Source organism: Diutina rugosa (assembly GCF_008704595.1).
Source record: "Diutina rugosa strain CBS 613 chromosome Unknown scaffold74_size40654, whole genome shotgun sequence".
Lineage (NCBI taxonomy): Eukaryota > Fungi > Ascomycota > Pichiomycetes > Serinales > Debaryomycetaceae > Diutina > Diutina rugosa.
In genome coordinates this window covers 1-14,234 of record NW_022995183.1, presented here as the reverse complement: position 1 = coordinate 14,234, position 14,234 = coordinate 1, and the positions used below count along the sequence as shown (strand labels likewise).

General features: G+C 47.6%; 9 protein-coding genes across 9 annotated transcripts; 6 read left to right on the top strand and 3 right to left on the bottom strand. All coding sequences in view use genetic code 12, as the record gives it.

The window, feature by feature from the left end:
* Positions 1-41: 41 nt before the first annotated feature.
* KAR4 (Kar4p) lies at positions 42-971 on the top strand (the record flags this gene model as incomplete). The annotated part of the gene is made up of 1 exon (XM_034157390.1): positions 42-971. The coding sequence occupies one exon, from the start codon at positions 42-44 to the stop codon at positions 969-971; it is 930 nt and encodes a 309-aa protein (XP_034010692.1).
* Positions 972-1,634: 663 nt separating this feature from the next.
* Positions 1,635-1,895, top strand: DIURU_004508 (uncharacterized protein; the record flags this gene model as incomplete). Its single annotated transcript, XM_034157389.1, has 1 exon — positions 1,635-1,895. One exon carries the CDS (start codon positions 1,635-1,637, stop codon positions 1,893-1,895), a length of 261 nt encoding a protein of 86 aa, XP_034010691.1.
* A 157-nt stretch (positions 1,896-2,052) lies between these two features.
* On the top strand, positions 2,053-2,802 carry DIURU_004507 (U2-type spliceosomal complex subunit; the record flags this gene model as incomplete). The annotated part of the gene is made up of 1 exon (XM_034157388.1): positions 2,053-2,802. One exon carries the CDS (start codon positions 2,053-2,055, stop codon positions 2,800-2,802), a length of 750 nt encoding a protein of 249 aa, XP_034010690.1.
* A 345-nt stretch (positions 2,803-3,147) lies between these two features.
* DIURU_004506 (chromatin DNA-binding HSP70/DnaK family ATPase) lies at positions 3,148-4,305 on the bottom strand (the record flags this gene model as incomplete). Its single annotated transcript, XM_034157387.1, has 1 exon — positions 3,148-4,305. One exon carries the CDS (start codon positions 4,303-4,305, stop codon positions 3,148-3,150), a length of 1,158 nt encoding a protein of 385 aa, XP_034010689.1.
* Positions 4,306-4,449: 144 nt separating this feature from the next.
* Positions 4,450-5,070, top strand: SPC34 (Spc34p; the record flags this gene model as incomplete). The annotated part of the gene is made up of 1 exon (XM_034157386.1): positions 4,450-5,070. One exon carries the CDS (start codon positions 4,450-4,452, stop codon positions 5,068-5,070), a length of 621 nt encoding a protein of 206 aa, XP_034010688.1.
* A 50-nt stretch (positions 5,071-5,120) lies between these two features.
* RPL30 (60S ribosomal protein eL30) lies at positions 5,121-5,545 on the bottom strand (the record flags this gene model as incomplete). Its single annotated transcript, XM_034157385.1, has 2 exons — positions 5,121-5,435; positions 5,543-5,545. The coding sequence occupies 2 exons, from the start codon at positions 5,543-5,545 to the stop codon at positions 5,121-5,123; spliced, it is 318 nt and encodes a 105-aa protein (XP_034010687.1).
* Positions 5,546-5,835: 290 nt separating this feature from the next.
* RPL24A (60S ribosomal protein eL24) lies at positions 5,836-6,306 on the top strand (the record flags this gene model as incomplete). Its single annotated transcript, XM_034157384.1, has 1 exon — positions 5,836-6,306. The coding sequence occupies one exon, from the start codon at positions 5,836-5,838 to the stop codon at positions 6,304-6,306; it is 471 nt and encodes a 156-aa protein (XP_034010686.1).
* Positions 6,307-6,844: 538 nt separating this feature from the next.
* Positions 6,845-8,176, bottom strand: FGR10 (Fgr10p; the record flags this gene model as incomplete). The annotated part of the gene is made up of 1 exon (XM_034157383.1): positions 6,845-8,176. The coding sequence occupies one exon, from the start codon at positions 8,174-8,176 to the stop codon at positions 6,845-6,847; it is 1,332 nt and encodes a 443-aa protein (XP_034010685.1).
* A 4,964-nt stretch (positions 8,177-13,140) lies between these two features.
* Positions 13,141-14,234, top strand: DIURU_004501 (uncharacterized protein; the record flags this gene model as incomplete). The annotated part of the gene is made up of 1 exon (XM_034157382.1): positions 13,141-14,234. A coding segment is annotated over one exon (1,094 nt), but the record flags the coding sequence as incomplete, so codon positions are not given.

Sequence of the window (14,234 nt, the reverse complement as noted above, 5' to 3'; positions counted from 1 at the left end):
CGATCAATTTCCAGAGAATAATCTCAGGCCTCGGTAACAAAATGTCTCATCTAAACGATTACGCCAACAACTACATCCGCACTGGTGAGCCTCCAATCTCTTATATCACCAATTTGGAGAAGCCTGAGAAATCCTATCCTAAGCTTGAGCAACTCAAAATCTTGAAACAAAAACAAGTTGACCAGTATGCCACCAAAAGTTTCGGGGCTCGAGTACTGACAGAGGACATCGTACCTACGCTCAATCGTTGGGTTCTGGAAGAGGTCAAGTTTGATGTGGTGATGGTAGGGGCTCTTGTTGAAAACCACTTCATTGAAACTTTACTACAAACCCTCCCCGTTGCCCGTCTTTTGGCTAGACCGGGCTATTTCTTCGTTTGGGCTACAACGAAGCAAATCGAGACTCTCACCAAAGTGTTACAACAACCAAACTTTGCCGGTAAGTTTCGACGGCTGGAGGAATTAGCGTTTTTACCGTTGAATCAACTGCTGCCTTATTATCCTCATTTTGAGAACTTGTCATCCGATAACACTCTCCAACACACCCATTGGCATTGCTGGATGTGTATCACCGGTACAGTCAGGCGGAGGGATCACCACCACTTGATTCATTGTAATGTCGACACTGATTTACAGATTGAGCTGACCTTTGAAGGTGGTTGCGTACCTGAAGCCATCTACAAACTCATCGAAAACTTCAGCAACTCCACTCGCCGGCTTCACATCATACCCACGCCGGTGGGTAGCGACCGCCACGTGAAGATGCGGCGAGGCTGGGTCATGATGGGCCCCGATGTGATGCTCGACAATTTTACGTCTACGACATATTTAAAGGAGATCAAGAAACATTCTCAAGTCAAAGAGGCCGGAGCGACAACAGGTTCCGGCAAGCAGACGTATTTCTTAGTCCCCATGACGCCGGAAATTGAAACCTTAAGGCCAAAGAGTCCTCTGTTAGAAATCAGGCGCTAGTTTGTTAGTTACTTGTTAGATCAGAAATTGATGATTGTTGGATAGGAACTGTTTATCAGCATTGCAGAGCTCTGAGTGAGCTGAGTTAGGTTTTCATCATCAACAAGGAAAACTTACCGTTTGAACAAAATATCGCTGAGTTTTTTCACTTCGCATCTCGCGGGTTTATATAGTAGGAACTGCAGGTAATGCAGGTAGTGAAGAGCTAGGGTTGAGTAAGACCAACGGGTGTATATTTGTCCACGTTGAGAAGTACCAAACGCAGTTGACAATTGTGGAGTATGATACTAGGTGGTCCTTGCTCTTCTAGGTTTATTGCTTGCTTGTGGCGCTTGGTAAAAAATTTTCTCTTCTTCTTGAAAGTAGACACGAAAGCTTAGCTCGTTGATGACAGTTTGGTTTAATTCACCATTTAGATAGCTCTAACGATATTTCTAGACCATTGTACTAGTTTAAGACCACTTGCTCTTTGGATTCTCGCCTCATCCGAGATTCGCGCTTTGTCGTCCAACCAAAATCATTTTTTAAAAGTGTTCACCTCAGTATCAAAAGTAAGTATCAACAATGAGAACCTGATCCAAACTTAATTGATTGACTCTTGCACAATCGGATAATTTAAGTGGGGGATCTCGTGAGTGAGAGGAGCATTCACTAACCGTCAGGATGGCTGAAATCGTCGAAGAAAAGGTCATTGTGCCCACCACCTCGAAGAACTTGTTGAACGACAAGTGGGACGTGGTGTTGTCCAACGCTTTGATCAAGACCGGCTTGGGCTTCGGTGCCGGTGTTTTGGCCTCGGTGTTGCTTTTCAGAAGAAGAGCCTGGCCCGTGTGGGTTGGTGTTGGTTTCGGTCTCGGCAGAGGCTACTCGGAAGGTGATGCCATTTTCAGATCGAACGCCGGGGTTAGAGTTGTTGAAGCTTAAAGGTTTCTCCATAAATTGCTGGGCATCTTTTGGAACCACATCTTATAGAACATAGGCATTCTCGCCCATACGTGTAAAATATACAACGAAAAAGTCTCGTGTATGAATTTTCTCTTACATCATAGTTCGCTAGCTCGACCAGCCGCACTTTATATATATGGACCTCTTGCACGGCAAGGAGGATATATTCACGCTTCTTGAGGTCGATGCCACCACCGCAGAGGCTGACATCAAGAAGAGCTACCGCCGGCTAGCCCTCAGATGGCATCCCGATAAGCCTGGAGGCGATGCTGACCGCTTTCGTCAGATCAACCAGGCCTATGAGGTGTTAAGCGATCCTACTTTAAGACAACAATACATCAAGTTAAAGGAAACTCAAAGCCGGAAACATGCCCAGAAGCAGGCTTGGGATGATGCCACGCGACGGTTCTACGATCAAGTTAAGCGTGCTGAACAAAAGCACCAACAGGCGAGACAAACCCTTTGGCAGCAGGATGTCAAACGTTTTGAGCGAGAATTGACGGAGCAGACGCTTAAGCGGAGAAAGCTAGCGCAGCAACCGGTGTTTGAATACACTTCGTGGCGTGATATTCCTTTAGAACACGATTATATCGAGTACCATCCCGAACGAGTGATGCTTCGGTGGAAAGAGCGACAAGGGGTGGTAATTGACGAGGGCGTGATCTCGGAAATGATGGCGGTATTCGGTGAAGTAGATGACGTTCGCCTAGGTGAGTCTGACGGTGTGTATCGTGCTGCCGTCGTGACCTTTCGTCTGAGTGACGGTGCCTACGACGCGGCTCAGCACGATTACCGGAAATCAGCTACGAAATGGGATGGCTCGAAACACCGCAAAACGGCTAGTTTACTTCGAGAATGCTGCCGTATGAAACCAAGGATCAGATGAATCATCACGTTGTCATGACTTTCATATAACATGACGAAACTGATCCATTTTGTTGCCTTGTTTTCCTTTATCATTAAAAGTCAGAGACATTAAAGCATCCAAGACTCGATAGTTAAGCAACGAAGATAATGTTCGAGGAATGATCAAGGCATCCTCAGGCTCGGCTGGTTGCCTACAGAAATTTCTACGAGTGTCGATATGTGTTAGAACCGTATCTGACTCCAGAAGAGTGGATTCCCCAATTGAAGCCTGTAAAATTCTGTTGATATTTGACGATCAGCCTAACCCGTATTCTGGATATCAGCCGCATAGTCATGAATAACGTTTGCGAAATAAAATGTATATTTAATCATCTCTCCATGCAACAAACACCTCATCAGTTCTGAACCGTTGAGAGCAAACCGTTTCAGATAACTTTTGCTTTTCTCCCATACGATAAGCTAAAAGCCCAGCGTGGGCAATCATGATACCGTTGTCAATACAGAACCGTTCATCAGTGGCGAAGATTTGACCGTTTTTACGGTCTTCAATCATCAACTTCATCATTTCCTGTAACCTTTCGTTTGAGCCAACACCACCGACGATAAGCACTTGATTAGAGTCGACATGAGCAAGCGCACGTTCGGTGATCTCGACAAGCATCAGGAATAACACTTCCTGCAACGAGTAGCACAAGTCTTCACGGGTGATCACTTCGCCTGTCTCCTCGTCACGTAACACTTTCTTCTTTTGCCGCTTGGGCTTAGCTTCGTTACTAGTGTCGTCATCGTCGTCAGTGGCAAGCTCCTTGGCGAGGCCCTCGATATATGCCAACACCCCCAGCATGGACAAGTCCATCCCCTTCACTGTATACGGCAAATGGACCAAATGTTTCCCCTTCTTCGCCATCTGCTCAATATTGTAACCAGGGAACGGGTCATTAGGGATATGAAGAACACGAGCAAATCGATCCAAACAGTTACCAATGGCGATATCTAGAGTTTCCCCGAATATACGATACCGTTGACGCGAGTAAGCGATCACCTGAGTGTTCCCACCACTGACATAAAGCACCACTGGGTTATTGGCACCGGTGATTTCTCGTCCCATTTCGATGTGGCCAACACAATGATTAACTCCTACCAACGGGAGATCCCATAACTGACTCAAGGTACGGGCAGCGATCACCACACTCTGAAGAGGCCCCCCCATCCCTGGACCTTGGGTATAGCAAATGACGTCCAACTCGTCGCCACTGACGCCGGCTTCGGCGAGGGCCAGCTTCATCACCCGTACCACCCAGTTGCGGTGGTGTCTAGCTGTATCTCGAGGCAAAAACCCTTCTCCAGGCGGCGTCATATAAGTGTCACGGACATTGGAAAGCACCTCGGCCCGGTTGGTGTCCAGAAGCGGGCCCCGGTGGTGCTTGATCACGCCGATACCCAACTTGTTGGCCAGCCCCTCCATGCCCAAAGCGAGGTAGTAGTCCCTACCGGGACGTATGTATTGGTCGAGGTCAAGCATTGGCGGCGCTTTAACTAATCCTCAATCTATAGTGTGTGTGAGATGTCTGGGTATGAGCCCCGGGAATTGGAACCTACGCGCGAAATGGCTAGTATGGAATCTGTGTTTATTAGTACTAAACATATACGCTGACGCCAATCAAAGATGGTCACGGCTGATACAACGAGGACGTCGTCGCAGGCGTTTGTCGACCTGATTAATAAACTGCATCAGCTCATGATATCAGCCCACTTGAAACCAGCGGGGATGTTTACCAACTCGGTGTGCAAACGACGGCTGATCACGCAATTGATACGGGACCCCCATCACGACGAACGGGGGCTTTATCATCTTGAAACTAAAGACGGACGCTACGCTGAACTTGTCCGTGACGATGGCATTCTGTTGGTTAAAAACCAACATAATATTAAGACCGATCCTATAGTGTTACCAGCAGAGATTGACCGAGCCGCCGTCGAAATTGATTATCATGGGACTAAGGCGGCGCTATATCCTCTGGGTGATGCAGATAGAGATTGTGAGCGGGTACTCGCGTGGCTAGACCGGGAGGGACAATCGTACCACGATGCTGATGAAGAGATCGAGCTGTGGCAACGGCGCCAGCAACGGATCAATGAGCTCGTTGAGGAGATTAATGGCCTTCAAAGTGGTGGTGGTAGCGGTATCATTGAAATCGATAATACTCTTACAGCCAGTGCTGTCGACAAGTTGGAGCAGGACCTCCAGCACGAGATTGCGCGGCTTGAGTCTCAGTTGTCTACATAAGCGATATTGGAGAAAGGCTGTCTATTATACAATTAATATTAACAAAGCATTTAGATAGCTTCCAAGATGTCCGAGTCACCGGCGTCCAAGACAGACAAGGTGCCGACTCTGAACAACTTACCGCACACGGTACCCAACTCGTTGTTGCCGCCTTGGAAGTAGTAGACGGGGGTCTTCGACAACATGGCGTAGTATTCCAATTCGGACTTTCTCAACACGGGGGTGTTACCGGCGATGATGACCACCTTGGCCTTGCCAGTTCTCAACGACTTGACAACCGACTTGTAACCAAGGGTGTACTTACCCGACTTGATAACCAAACCGAGCTTGGCGTTGATGTTTTCTTGAGTCTTCGACTTGGGGGCCTAAAGGTTAGTTTCGTTGTCGGGATGACAAAATTCAGCAAAACAGAAGCCAAACCAACTCAAGGTCTCTAGCATACCGTGCCTGCTTTTTAGGAAATGATACTGACCATCTCTGTGTATATTCACTCCGGTCTTTTACGAAGAGCTTGGTGGTGAAACTTTTTAACCTCTGCGAGCAGGAGGGGCCAGGCTGCGCGCGCCAGGACGCTATCACCTCCTGCACAATAACTGTCAAAGTTTGTCACGTGGGTTAGGGTTGACGACCCGCGACCGCCACGCCCCGCGACGCCGGGTCAGTGAAAAAAAAACTCCCGCCAGAATAGGCATCATAGAAAAAGGTAGGTACCGAACCTTTGGCCCTGACCCCCACCGTTAAAGACGTGTCACTAACTTGTTTTAGATGAAGGTTGAAATTGACTCCTTTTCTGGTACCAAGATCTACCCCGGTAGAGGTACCCTCTTCGTGAGAGGGGACTCGAAGGTGTTCAGATTCCAGTCGTCGAAGTCGGCCCTGTTGTTCCACCAAAGAAAGAACCCCAGAAGAATCTCGTGGACCGTGTTGTACAGAAGAGCCCACAAGAAGGGTATCTCGGAAGAAACCTCCAAGAGAAGAACCAGAAAGACCGTCAAGCACCAAAGAGCCATCGTCGGTGCCTCGGTTGAATTGATCAAGGAAAGAAGATCGCAAAAGCCCCAAGACAGAAAGGCCGCCAGAGAAGCCAAGGCTGAAAAGGACAAGGAAGCCAAGAAGGCTAGAAAGGCCGCCAGAAAGGCCGCCCAAGCCGAAGCTCAAGCCTCGGGCGCCGCCGGCAAGGTCTCGAAGATGAACCAAAAGGGTGCTTTCCAAAAGGTCCACGCCACCTCTCGTTAAGTCCATGAATAGTTAAAGATTGTATATTTAATGGGTAAAATGTAATAGGCTGGTTGATGATCTGTGCCGTCTTTTTGTAGGTGAGGTCGTTACGTCGTAGTCTAGACTAAATTGCTTCCGCTATGGGCCTCTCTGGTCGTGCGCTGGCAAAAAATGATATCAACAATTAACGTAAATTCAAGGAGTTGTACAGTCAACCAATCGAGAAAACTAAGGCTAGTGGTGGCGTCCGATCCCGATAAATCATTACATCTATCAGTCGAACACTACCGTCTACTGGGGGCTGGTGAGTGTCGTGTACTGTATCAAATATATGTATAATATGAAAGGGGATTCGTGACCAATGCAGTCCAACTTTGGCGGAATCCCACGTACTGGGGTATACAGTGTATTGCAAAAATTCAAACCAATAGATATGAGTATACTCATCGGAATGCTGAGATGACGCCGAGCAAGCTTTGTTAGGGGCCCACCCCTGGTTGCTGGCGACACTAACGACAAAATCGCCGCGGACAGTGTCCGTGGCCTCGGATTACCGCTACCGCAGGCTCGTATCACTCGCCAGCGACAACTTTGTGAAGCACAGGTCCAAGCATTTAAACTCGCCGTACGTCCACAGCTTGCCCGCCATGTCGAAGTCGTCCAACTTGCTCAAGACGACGTGGGGCTTGTCGTCGCCGTGGTTGTGGAACCCGAAGTAAAACGACTCCGTCAGGTGGCAGTAGAGGATGCGCACCTCGCCCGTGGTGAGGTTGTGGATGGTGACGACGACGCCGACGTACACGATGGTTTCCAGCTTGGTGTTCACTGCCTGGAGATTGAACCCTTCGCGGAGGTCCTCAATGATGTGCACAATATCTTCAGGGTACGAGTCCTCGGGGTGTTTCCCCACTTGGCGGACGATCTCGTGGGAGAGCTTCATCGTCATGATATCCTCGCCGTTGCCCAGACACATGCACGCCACCTCATAGTCGTTTTGGTGAAATAAGTCGACGGCGCCGCCAACCTCGCCGGCGCAGCCAATGCGCCCGGGAAGCTTAAAGAAGTTACCCCCAGACAGAGTGAGCACCGTTGTTTCCAAGGGAGTGATTTCGGCAAGGCCAATGGTGTCGAGCACTTGGGCATCAGCTTTCGGAGGTGAGCCACCCACGGCCAACCGCGAGCACACCAAGTCGTAGAACTGTTGCGCCGGCGGCAGGATGAGCGACTTGGGGTCCAGGCGAGGCAAATCAGCGAAGTACGGGTCGTCGGGCTCGATGCAGCGGTAATTAATCAGTAACGGGACCGTGATGCCGTAACGACGGAAATTGCGGTCGTCGTACAATTGCGATATCCCTTCAAACACTTTGACGGCAGTGGTGATGGGAGTAGCGCTATCGTGGATCCCCACCACCGTACCTCTTTGGGGAGGCGACCGCAACCCCGCCACGCGAAGCGAGTCCTCCACCACGGGAACTCGGGCCGACGCCATGCTATCCAATCGAAGACGTTTAGTAGGGTAGAGCTTCCGCTCATTGACGAGCAAGCCGTCGGGACTGGCAAGCAGTACCAGCAGGGGCAGGCGGGACGAGTTGCGGTCGAGGGGGTCGACGCTAACGCTATCGAGAAAGACGTCGCTGGGGGTGCCCACCGCCGGGGTCTGATGATTGGATAACGGGACCAGGCTCATGATGAAGGAGGCGTCGCATTCGACGGCGCCGTTCAAATTGAGGGAGCTGCCGTAGCCGGTGTTGGTAAACTCCAGCCTCTCAAGGATCTCCAGGGCGGCCATTGCCAGCCCCAGCAAAAGCGCCTGCTGAATTAGCTTTCGGTATTGTTGTTTTCGCAGAGACCCGTGGTTGCCAGCACCAATGTGAATAAGTAAAACCATGGGTTGTAGTCCATTCCGCAATCGTTAGTCCGATCGCAGTAGAGCCACTCTTCGCCAGCTGCTGCCTAAGGCGCAATTTTCATATATGCAGCCCGCGCCCAATGTCAACGTCGCACATGGCAATCTTGAGGCTGGAGAAAAAGGCAACGGGAGCAAGTGGCACAACGGGGAAGCCACCCCGGGATGTCGTTTGCGCTCCAAAGCAAATGTAATTCTTTGCCTTAGAAGACTAAATATTTAGTTTACAAATAAGCCACTTAAAACCCCCCTTCTCGTCGACCGTCACCGTCTCTCGTTCGTGTGAGGTTCATTCGCCATAAACGGCTGCGGCAACTAGATCGGTTTTGCACCACCGATAATCGCAATCACCTCATTACCGTGAGAGCAAGTTTATATTGGAGGGTCACTCAATCGTCAACAAGAGATGACGCTTGCCTAGCCACACGTGGCTCGCCAGTGTTGTCGGAAAAGGGGCACCCACCAACTACCGGAGCTCTAGCTCCCCTTCGTCGTCGTCATCTTAGATTCCATGTTGGATGACACCCTTTTCCGTGGTTGCGACATCCTTCGCAGCGCTCTACCAATTTGGGACATATCCTTAACATAGCAATCTTGTGAAGTCTGGGTTTCTTCAGTGACCATCCCTCCAAAAGTGGCACTAGCCACATTTGATCCGCAACGCTCTCGGTTACCCAGACAACCTAGCCTCAGTTAGGACTCTACGCGCACACAATAGAACTCACTCGAGGCGATATGGGTAGTTGATACGCGTTTTGCAACAGTTATATTGGCATCCAGCAAATGTACCATTAGAATCGACGATGTCGTTAGATCGCTAGCTAACTTTCGCCTGCAGGTACAGTCTTAGTGGTCACACTCACGCTCGAGTTCACAAACATTTGCGAGCCAACGAAATCAACAACAAACTGAAATCTAACGACATTGCGCCAAGTAGCTCGCCTAAATGACACGCAATTTCCCGCGGCACCAACATCTACTCATGTTGTGGAAGACTCGTTTGGCATCGTTATTCTCCATCTAATTACAAAGCAATAAAGCGTCTTCATGAGCACTCATCGTATCTGACATTTGACTCCATCACGTTAAAAACATGGTAATATACAAGTCGATCGAACGTGATCGAAGTCTTGCTAATCAAGTGAGATTTGCTTTTGACGAAATTCGAGAAGCTTCATCAATTCGAAACAACGGAATCATGCTGAACGTTTTAATCAATATGCCATAAACTACGCTGAACATGACGTTGCATCAGTGGCAGTGTTTCGTAGACTTGTGTGCGAGGCCTCCAATTTCATCCTTTATTTCTTTGCAACTCAATGAACAGTCCACCTCTCACCTACACGGAAGTTGATTTGCTTAAATTGAAGAATTGATCATATATTGGAAAGAATAAGGTATCTTCATCGTAACAATTGCACAGCGTGTTTATATTTATACGTGAATATCAAATTATTGTGAAATTTTGGCAAGACTCGAACCGTGCGACTTAACATTCAGTGATACTCCTGAACAAACCGACGCAAATCAGAAACGAATTTGGGAAGGAGCCAAACACACTAGAGACAAGGTATAGAAATTCACATCTAATCCATAACTACAACAAAGACAGATGACTTTTTGAAGTTTCCCGCTATTCCGAAGCTGAGTATATCGTTAATTATATCATGTGTTCGAATGTTCCGTGTGCGAATCGATTATAGTCACTTCACAGAGTAGATGTATCTTTTGATCGCTCTCAAGGCCAAAAGTAAAATGGTGGATCAGAGTCCGAATCACCCGTAGTCCATTAAAAGGCATTACGGGATTGCTGTTCCGTATGGAGTAAGCGAAAGTGTTCAGATGCAGACCACCCCTCAGCATGTATAGAAGAAGCCGGTGTCAGTCAAGTCACGTGCCGGGAGGGGAGACACTCCTTACACCCTAATGAAATTGAGCAATGGTAGTGTCTAGAACAGACTTGTCATTTGCGTAAGGAGAAATGATATATTTAGAACTAAGGAGAGACGAGAGTGCAAGGGGTGGTTGGGGAGTTTTTGGTACACCTTTCGAGACCACTTTTGTCATATTGCAATCCCTGGATACAATGCCTGTAATCGCATACACAATAACTAACAAATGCACCCCCCTCAGTACACAATAATTTTTGTACAACTTTTACGGGAGCCTGTTAATTAGATGATTGTTATAACACGTTCTCTTGTATTTTGGTGGTAGTCATCTACCATTAGCCTAAGACTTACTTGAATATGGTAAAGAATACTTTTTCAGCTGTCTGAGGGGGCTTTGAAGTGGCTCGAAGGCGGGTAAAAAATAATTATCCTGGGTCACGGCATCCAAGATTCATCTGAATTGCGATGCTGCAAGTACGATCAACCCAACACCATTCATCGAGTATAGCAGGGGCAAACCGACTATAAAAACGGGATAAGTCTATTGCCAGATTTCCATGGAAACTTTTCGCTACAAGTGGGTTAACCTGAGTGCTTCGTAATGTTCAAATCCCACGGGAATGGCCGACAACCTGCAAGATTTATAATACATTGTTGATGCGCGTCACGAGCCTCTATATTTGAAGTTAAAGAGTTTATTTGCCTTGGAGATTGATAAGAATGTTTATCATGCAAAACTCAAAGCCTTCATTGTTGTCTACTTTTGATAATTCTTAATGGTCTCTTTAAGCTAATGTTGGGCAACAATTTATGTATATCATGCCGACACTACTTGTGAAAGATCCCGATAATACTTCCTCAGCTTTGTGGTTGTGATCCTTTCTGTGACGCACCTAAACCTGCAGGTCTCTGCATGGGGTGCATCCAACTCTAATGCTTGGTGGAACCGCCCTTGTTTCGCGAATCATCGTCACAACTAATATAGAATGGAATCCAAATAAGAATGAAGGGACGTTTAATTAGTGGACATTCAAAAACGAGTGGACTCAAGCCGACCCTTCAATCTTAACCTAACAAAATATTGCGTATCTATTACCCAATTGAAACCGAAAGTGTGTTTGCTTATAGGTAAACCACGTTTTTCATTTATCGTACGTTTACCAATGGTTTTTGCAACGTAGGATTATGATGCAGTAATGCTGACTACACTGCCGTAAACCACATGATCAGCAGGTTGCAAAATACAACAATCTTGCCCGTGAAGGTCCCGAGACAATCGGACTCTCGCTCTGAGCGAATACTGGGAATCATAATAGTAGAAAATCCAAGTAGAACACGCTTCATCATGGTAGTAGTTACAAACTCTCGTATTATGGCGATAGAGCGATTGTTGCTGTACATGAATCTGCCCAATATTTTGTCGGGAAAATGCTGACAAAGCGGTCATTACTTTTCAACTTTAACCCGCTCGCTTGTGCTATCAGTGGGACTTTTGAACGCTACACCAAAATTGTAATTGACTGGAAGGGTCGTAGTAGTTGCTAAGTGATAGTGGGTCAGGATACATCTAAAAACCTTCATGATTTGCAAATATCTCTTCCTATAGTTCTACAACTACGGGGATACGAGAAAATTTTCATCGGTGGCTTGGCATTCCCATTGTAAGGCGATCCATCCCTTAGTTTCACCGCACCGACAACAACGTAGACAGTGACGATAACTGAGACATCTGGGATCAATTAGCGGAAATGAATACCACAGGTTCACGGGCGATTTACTTGTCTATCCTATGGATGGTCCATGGCTCAAGAATCGCGATAATCCATTGGTTTCTGACCGAATGGAACCCCGCAAATATCATGTCGTCAACGACATCTACACTTTCCATACAAGCCTCATTTTGAAATTTAGCCTTTAATAGCGAAGGAAATTTTCTTCGCAAATGCCGTGAAAGTACCTTTGAGAACGAGTAGGGAGGAGAGAATGGGTAACAAGTTTGCTTGAGGACCAGGCTGCTTGCTACCATGCTCAGCACGGTAGCAGTTTGACTAAAATTTACGCGATAACCGCATTGTGTAGTTGCGCTAGTCTTGTTGAAGCTATTGTTCGTTTGTGCTGAAACTGTTGGTCCTATTGTTCGTTACGAACCCGAGCTCACGTGATTGTGTCTTTAGTGACCCCACAAATACGCAGCCCTGGCCCTGGTCGAGACCACCGCGATTTGTCCTTCATCACAGCGTTGCACGACAGTAAACACAACCACGTTGTGTTCTACGGTATATTTGTGATACAAACTTCAGCCCCCACATTTATGTGTTGTCTTTCTCAAGTAGATTGATGTTAGATTTTCATCCTCAGCACCTATGGTGATGTTAAAGGCGTAATCATAACCGCTGGTCAGGCACCTCCTTTGAGAAATTCCACCTTGACCATAAGTACTACCGATGAACCCGGCTTAGCTTTGTAAGCTTTAACCAATAAGACCAGACTTTTGTAAAGTCATGGATCTTTCGCTGTTGCGAAGGTTCGTGTTAATTTTTTAGACGTACATATCACACAATAAACCCTTTCATCTATGTTTATGCACCTCAGAACAATAGGCCTCACGATGCTCAATGGTCTCGCCCCGTAAAGCAACTCCCGGCGGAATCCGCCATGACGAAGACGCCGTACATTGTTGCTGTAAATGACATCACCATCTTTCTCATTTTGAATCAATATCATTCTCGAATAAACTTGGTGTGGGTTACGTTCCTGCCTTGATAAAGTGCGACCCCGCTATTAGTCTCGTATACTACATATAGTCAATTGGTCGATCGCCGACTACGGATATTTTTTCCCCCAACAGACTTTCGCGAAACGACGTTATTATTCTCCCGCCATGATGCAGACTCGTCGCAACCCTGCCGCCGAATTCTAACAAAGACAAAGGTTTCCTTCGGGTGCAAGTGAAGCGCCACTTCCCCCCACCTTATTTTGGCACCATGCATCTAAGTGGGGCTGAAGTTTCAGATATAAAGACGTCTCTGTTCCTAAACATGCCGTCATCACCCCATGAAACTCCGCTCGTGTGTTACCGCCTTATTGGGCGCATCTAGCGTGGCGGGTTTAACGATCACTCAAGATACAACAGTCGATGGCACGATCGACTTGTCTGTTGGGGATATTATTATCAACCCGGGAGTCAAGTATTCCATTTGGAATAATGCTGTCAGTGCCATTGTCGGCGGTTTAACTGTCGGTGCTGGGGGTGGCTTCTACATCTCATCCAGCCAGCCATTGCTTGCGTTGTCCGTTACCTTGTTGGGAGCCATCAACACTATCAAAAATGATGGTATCATATCCTTCAACTCTGTGTTGTCGGCAACTGCGCCAACTTATAACCTTGTTGGGGCGTCGTTCACCAATAACGGCCAGCTTTACTTTGCTTCCCAAGGGTCGTTACTCCCGGCTGTTCAATCGATTACCTCGGCTTCTTGGAACAACAACGGTCTCATCCTGATTTACCAAGAGTCCCGGTCCACCGGCGCTGTCGTGCTCGGTCCTCCGCTTGGTAACTTGAACAATAATGGTGACATTTGTCTTTACAACCAGATCTGGCTCCAGACTGGTAACATTAGAGGTACTGGTTGTTGGCACATTATCGGCAACTCCTTAGCTCAGTTGAACCTTCCTACGTCGCCTATTGACACCACTCAAGTGTTCTACATGGACGGTCCCAATGCTGAATTGTTGGCACTTTTGGTGACTGCTAGTCAGACTTATACTGTGGCTGGTTTTGGTAATGGTAACTTCATTGGGCTCACGGGGCCGATCTTAAGTTGGAATTACAACGCGGGGACTGGTGTCTTGACGCTTTACTCAGGCCCATTTAACACTCTCCCGCAACGATTCCTCATCGGTCCTGGCTACGTTAATTCTAACTTCGAGACAAAGGCACACCTTTTCCCCGGCCTCTCGGCGCCACTTAACAACGCTATTGTCTACAATGCTCCCCCTCCTAACCCGATTCCTGCCGTCTGTGGGGCATGCACTCTGACTGTCGAAGCCCCCTTGCCAACCTCATCCTCATCTGCAATTGAGTCGTCCTCCACGATTGAGTCGTCTTCGACCGCTGAGTCCACCCCTGAGTCGTCTTCTGCTGCTGA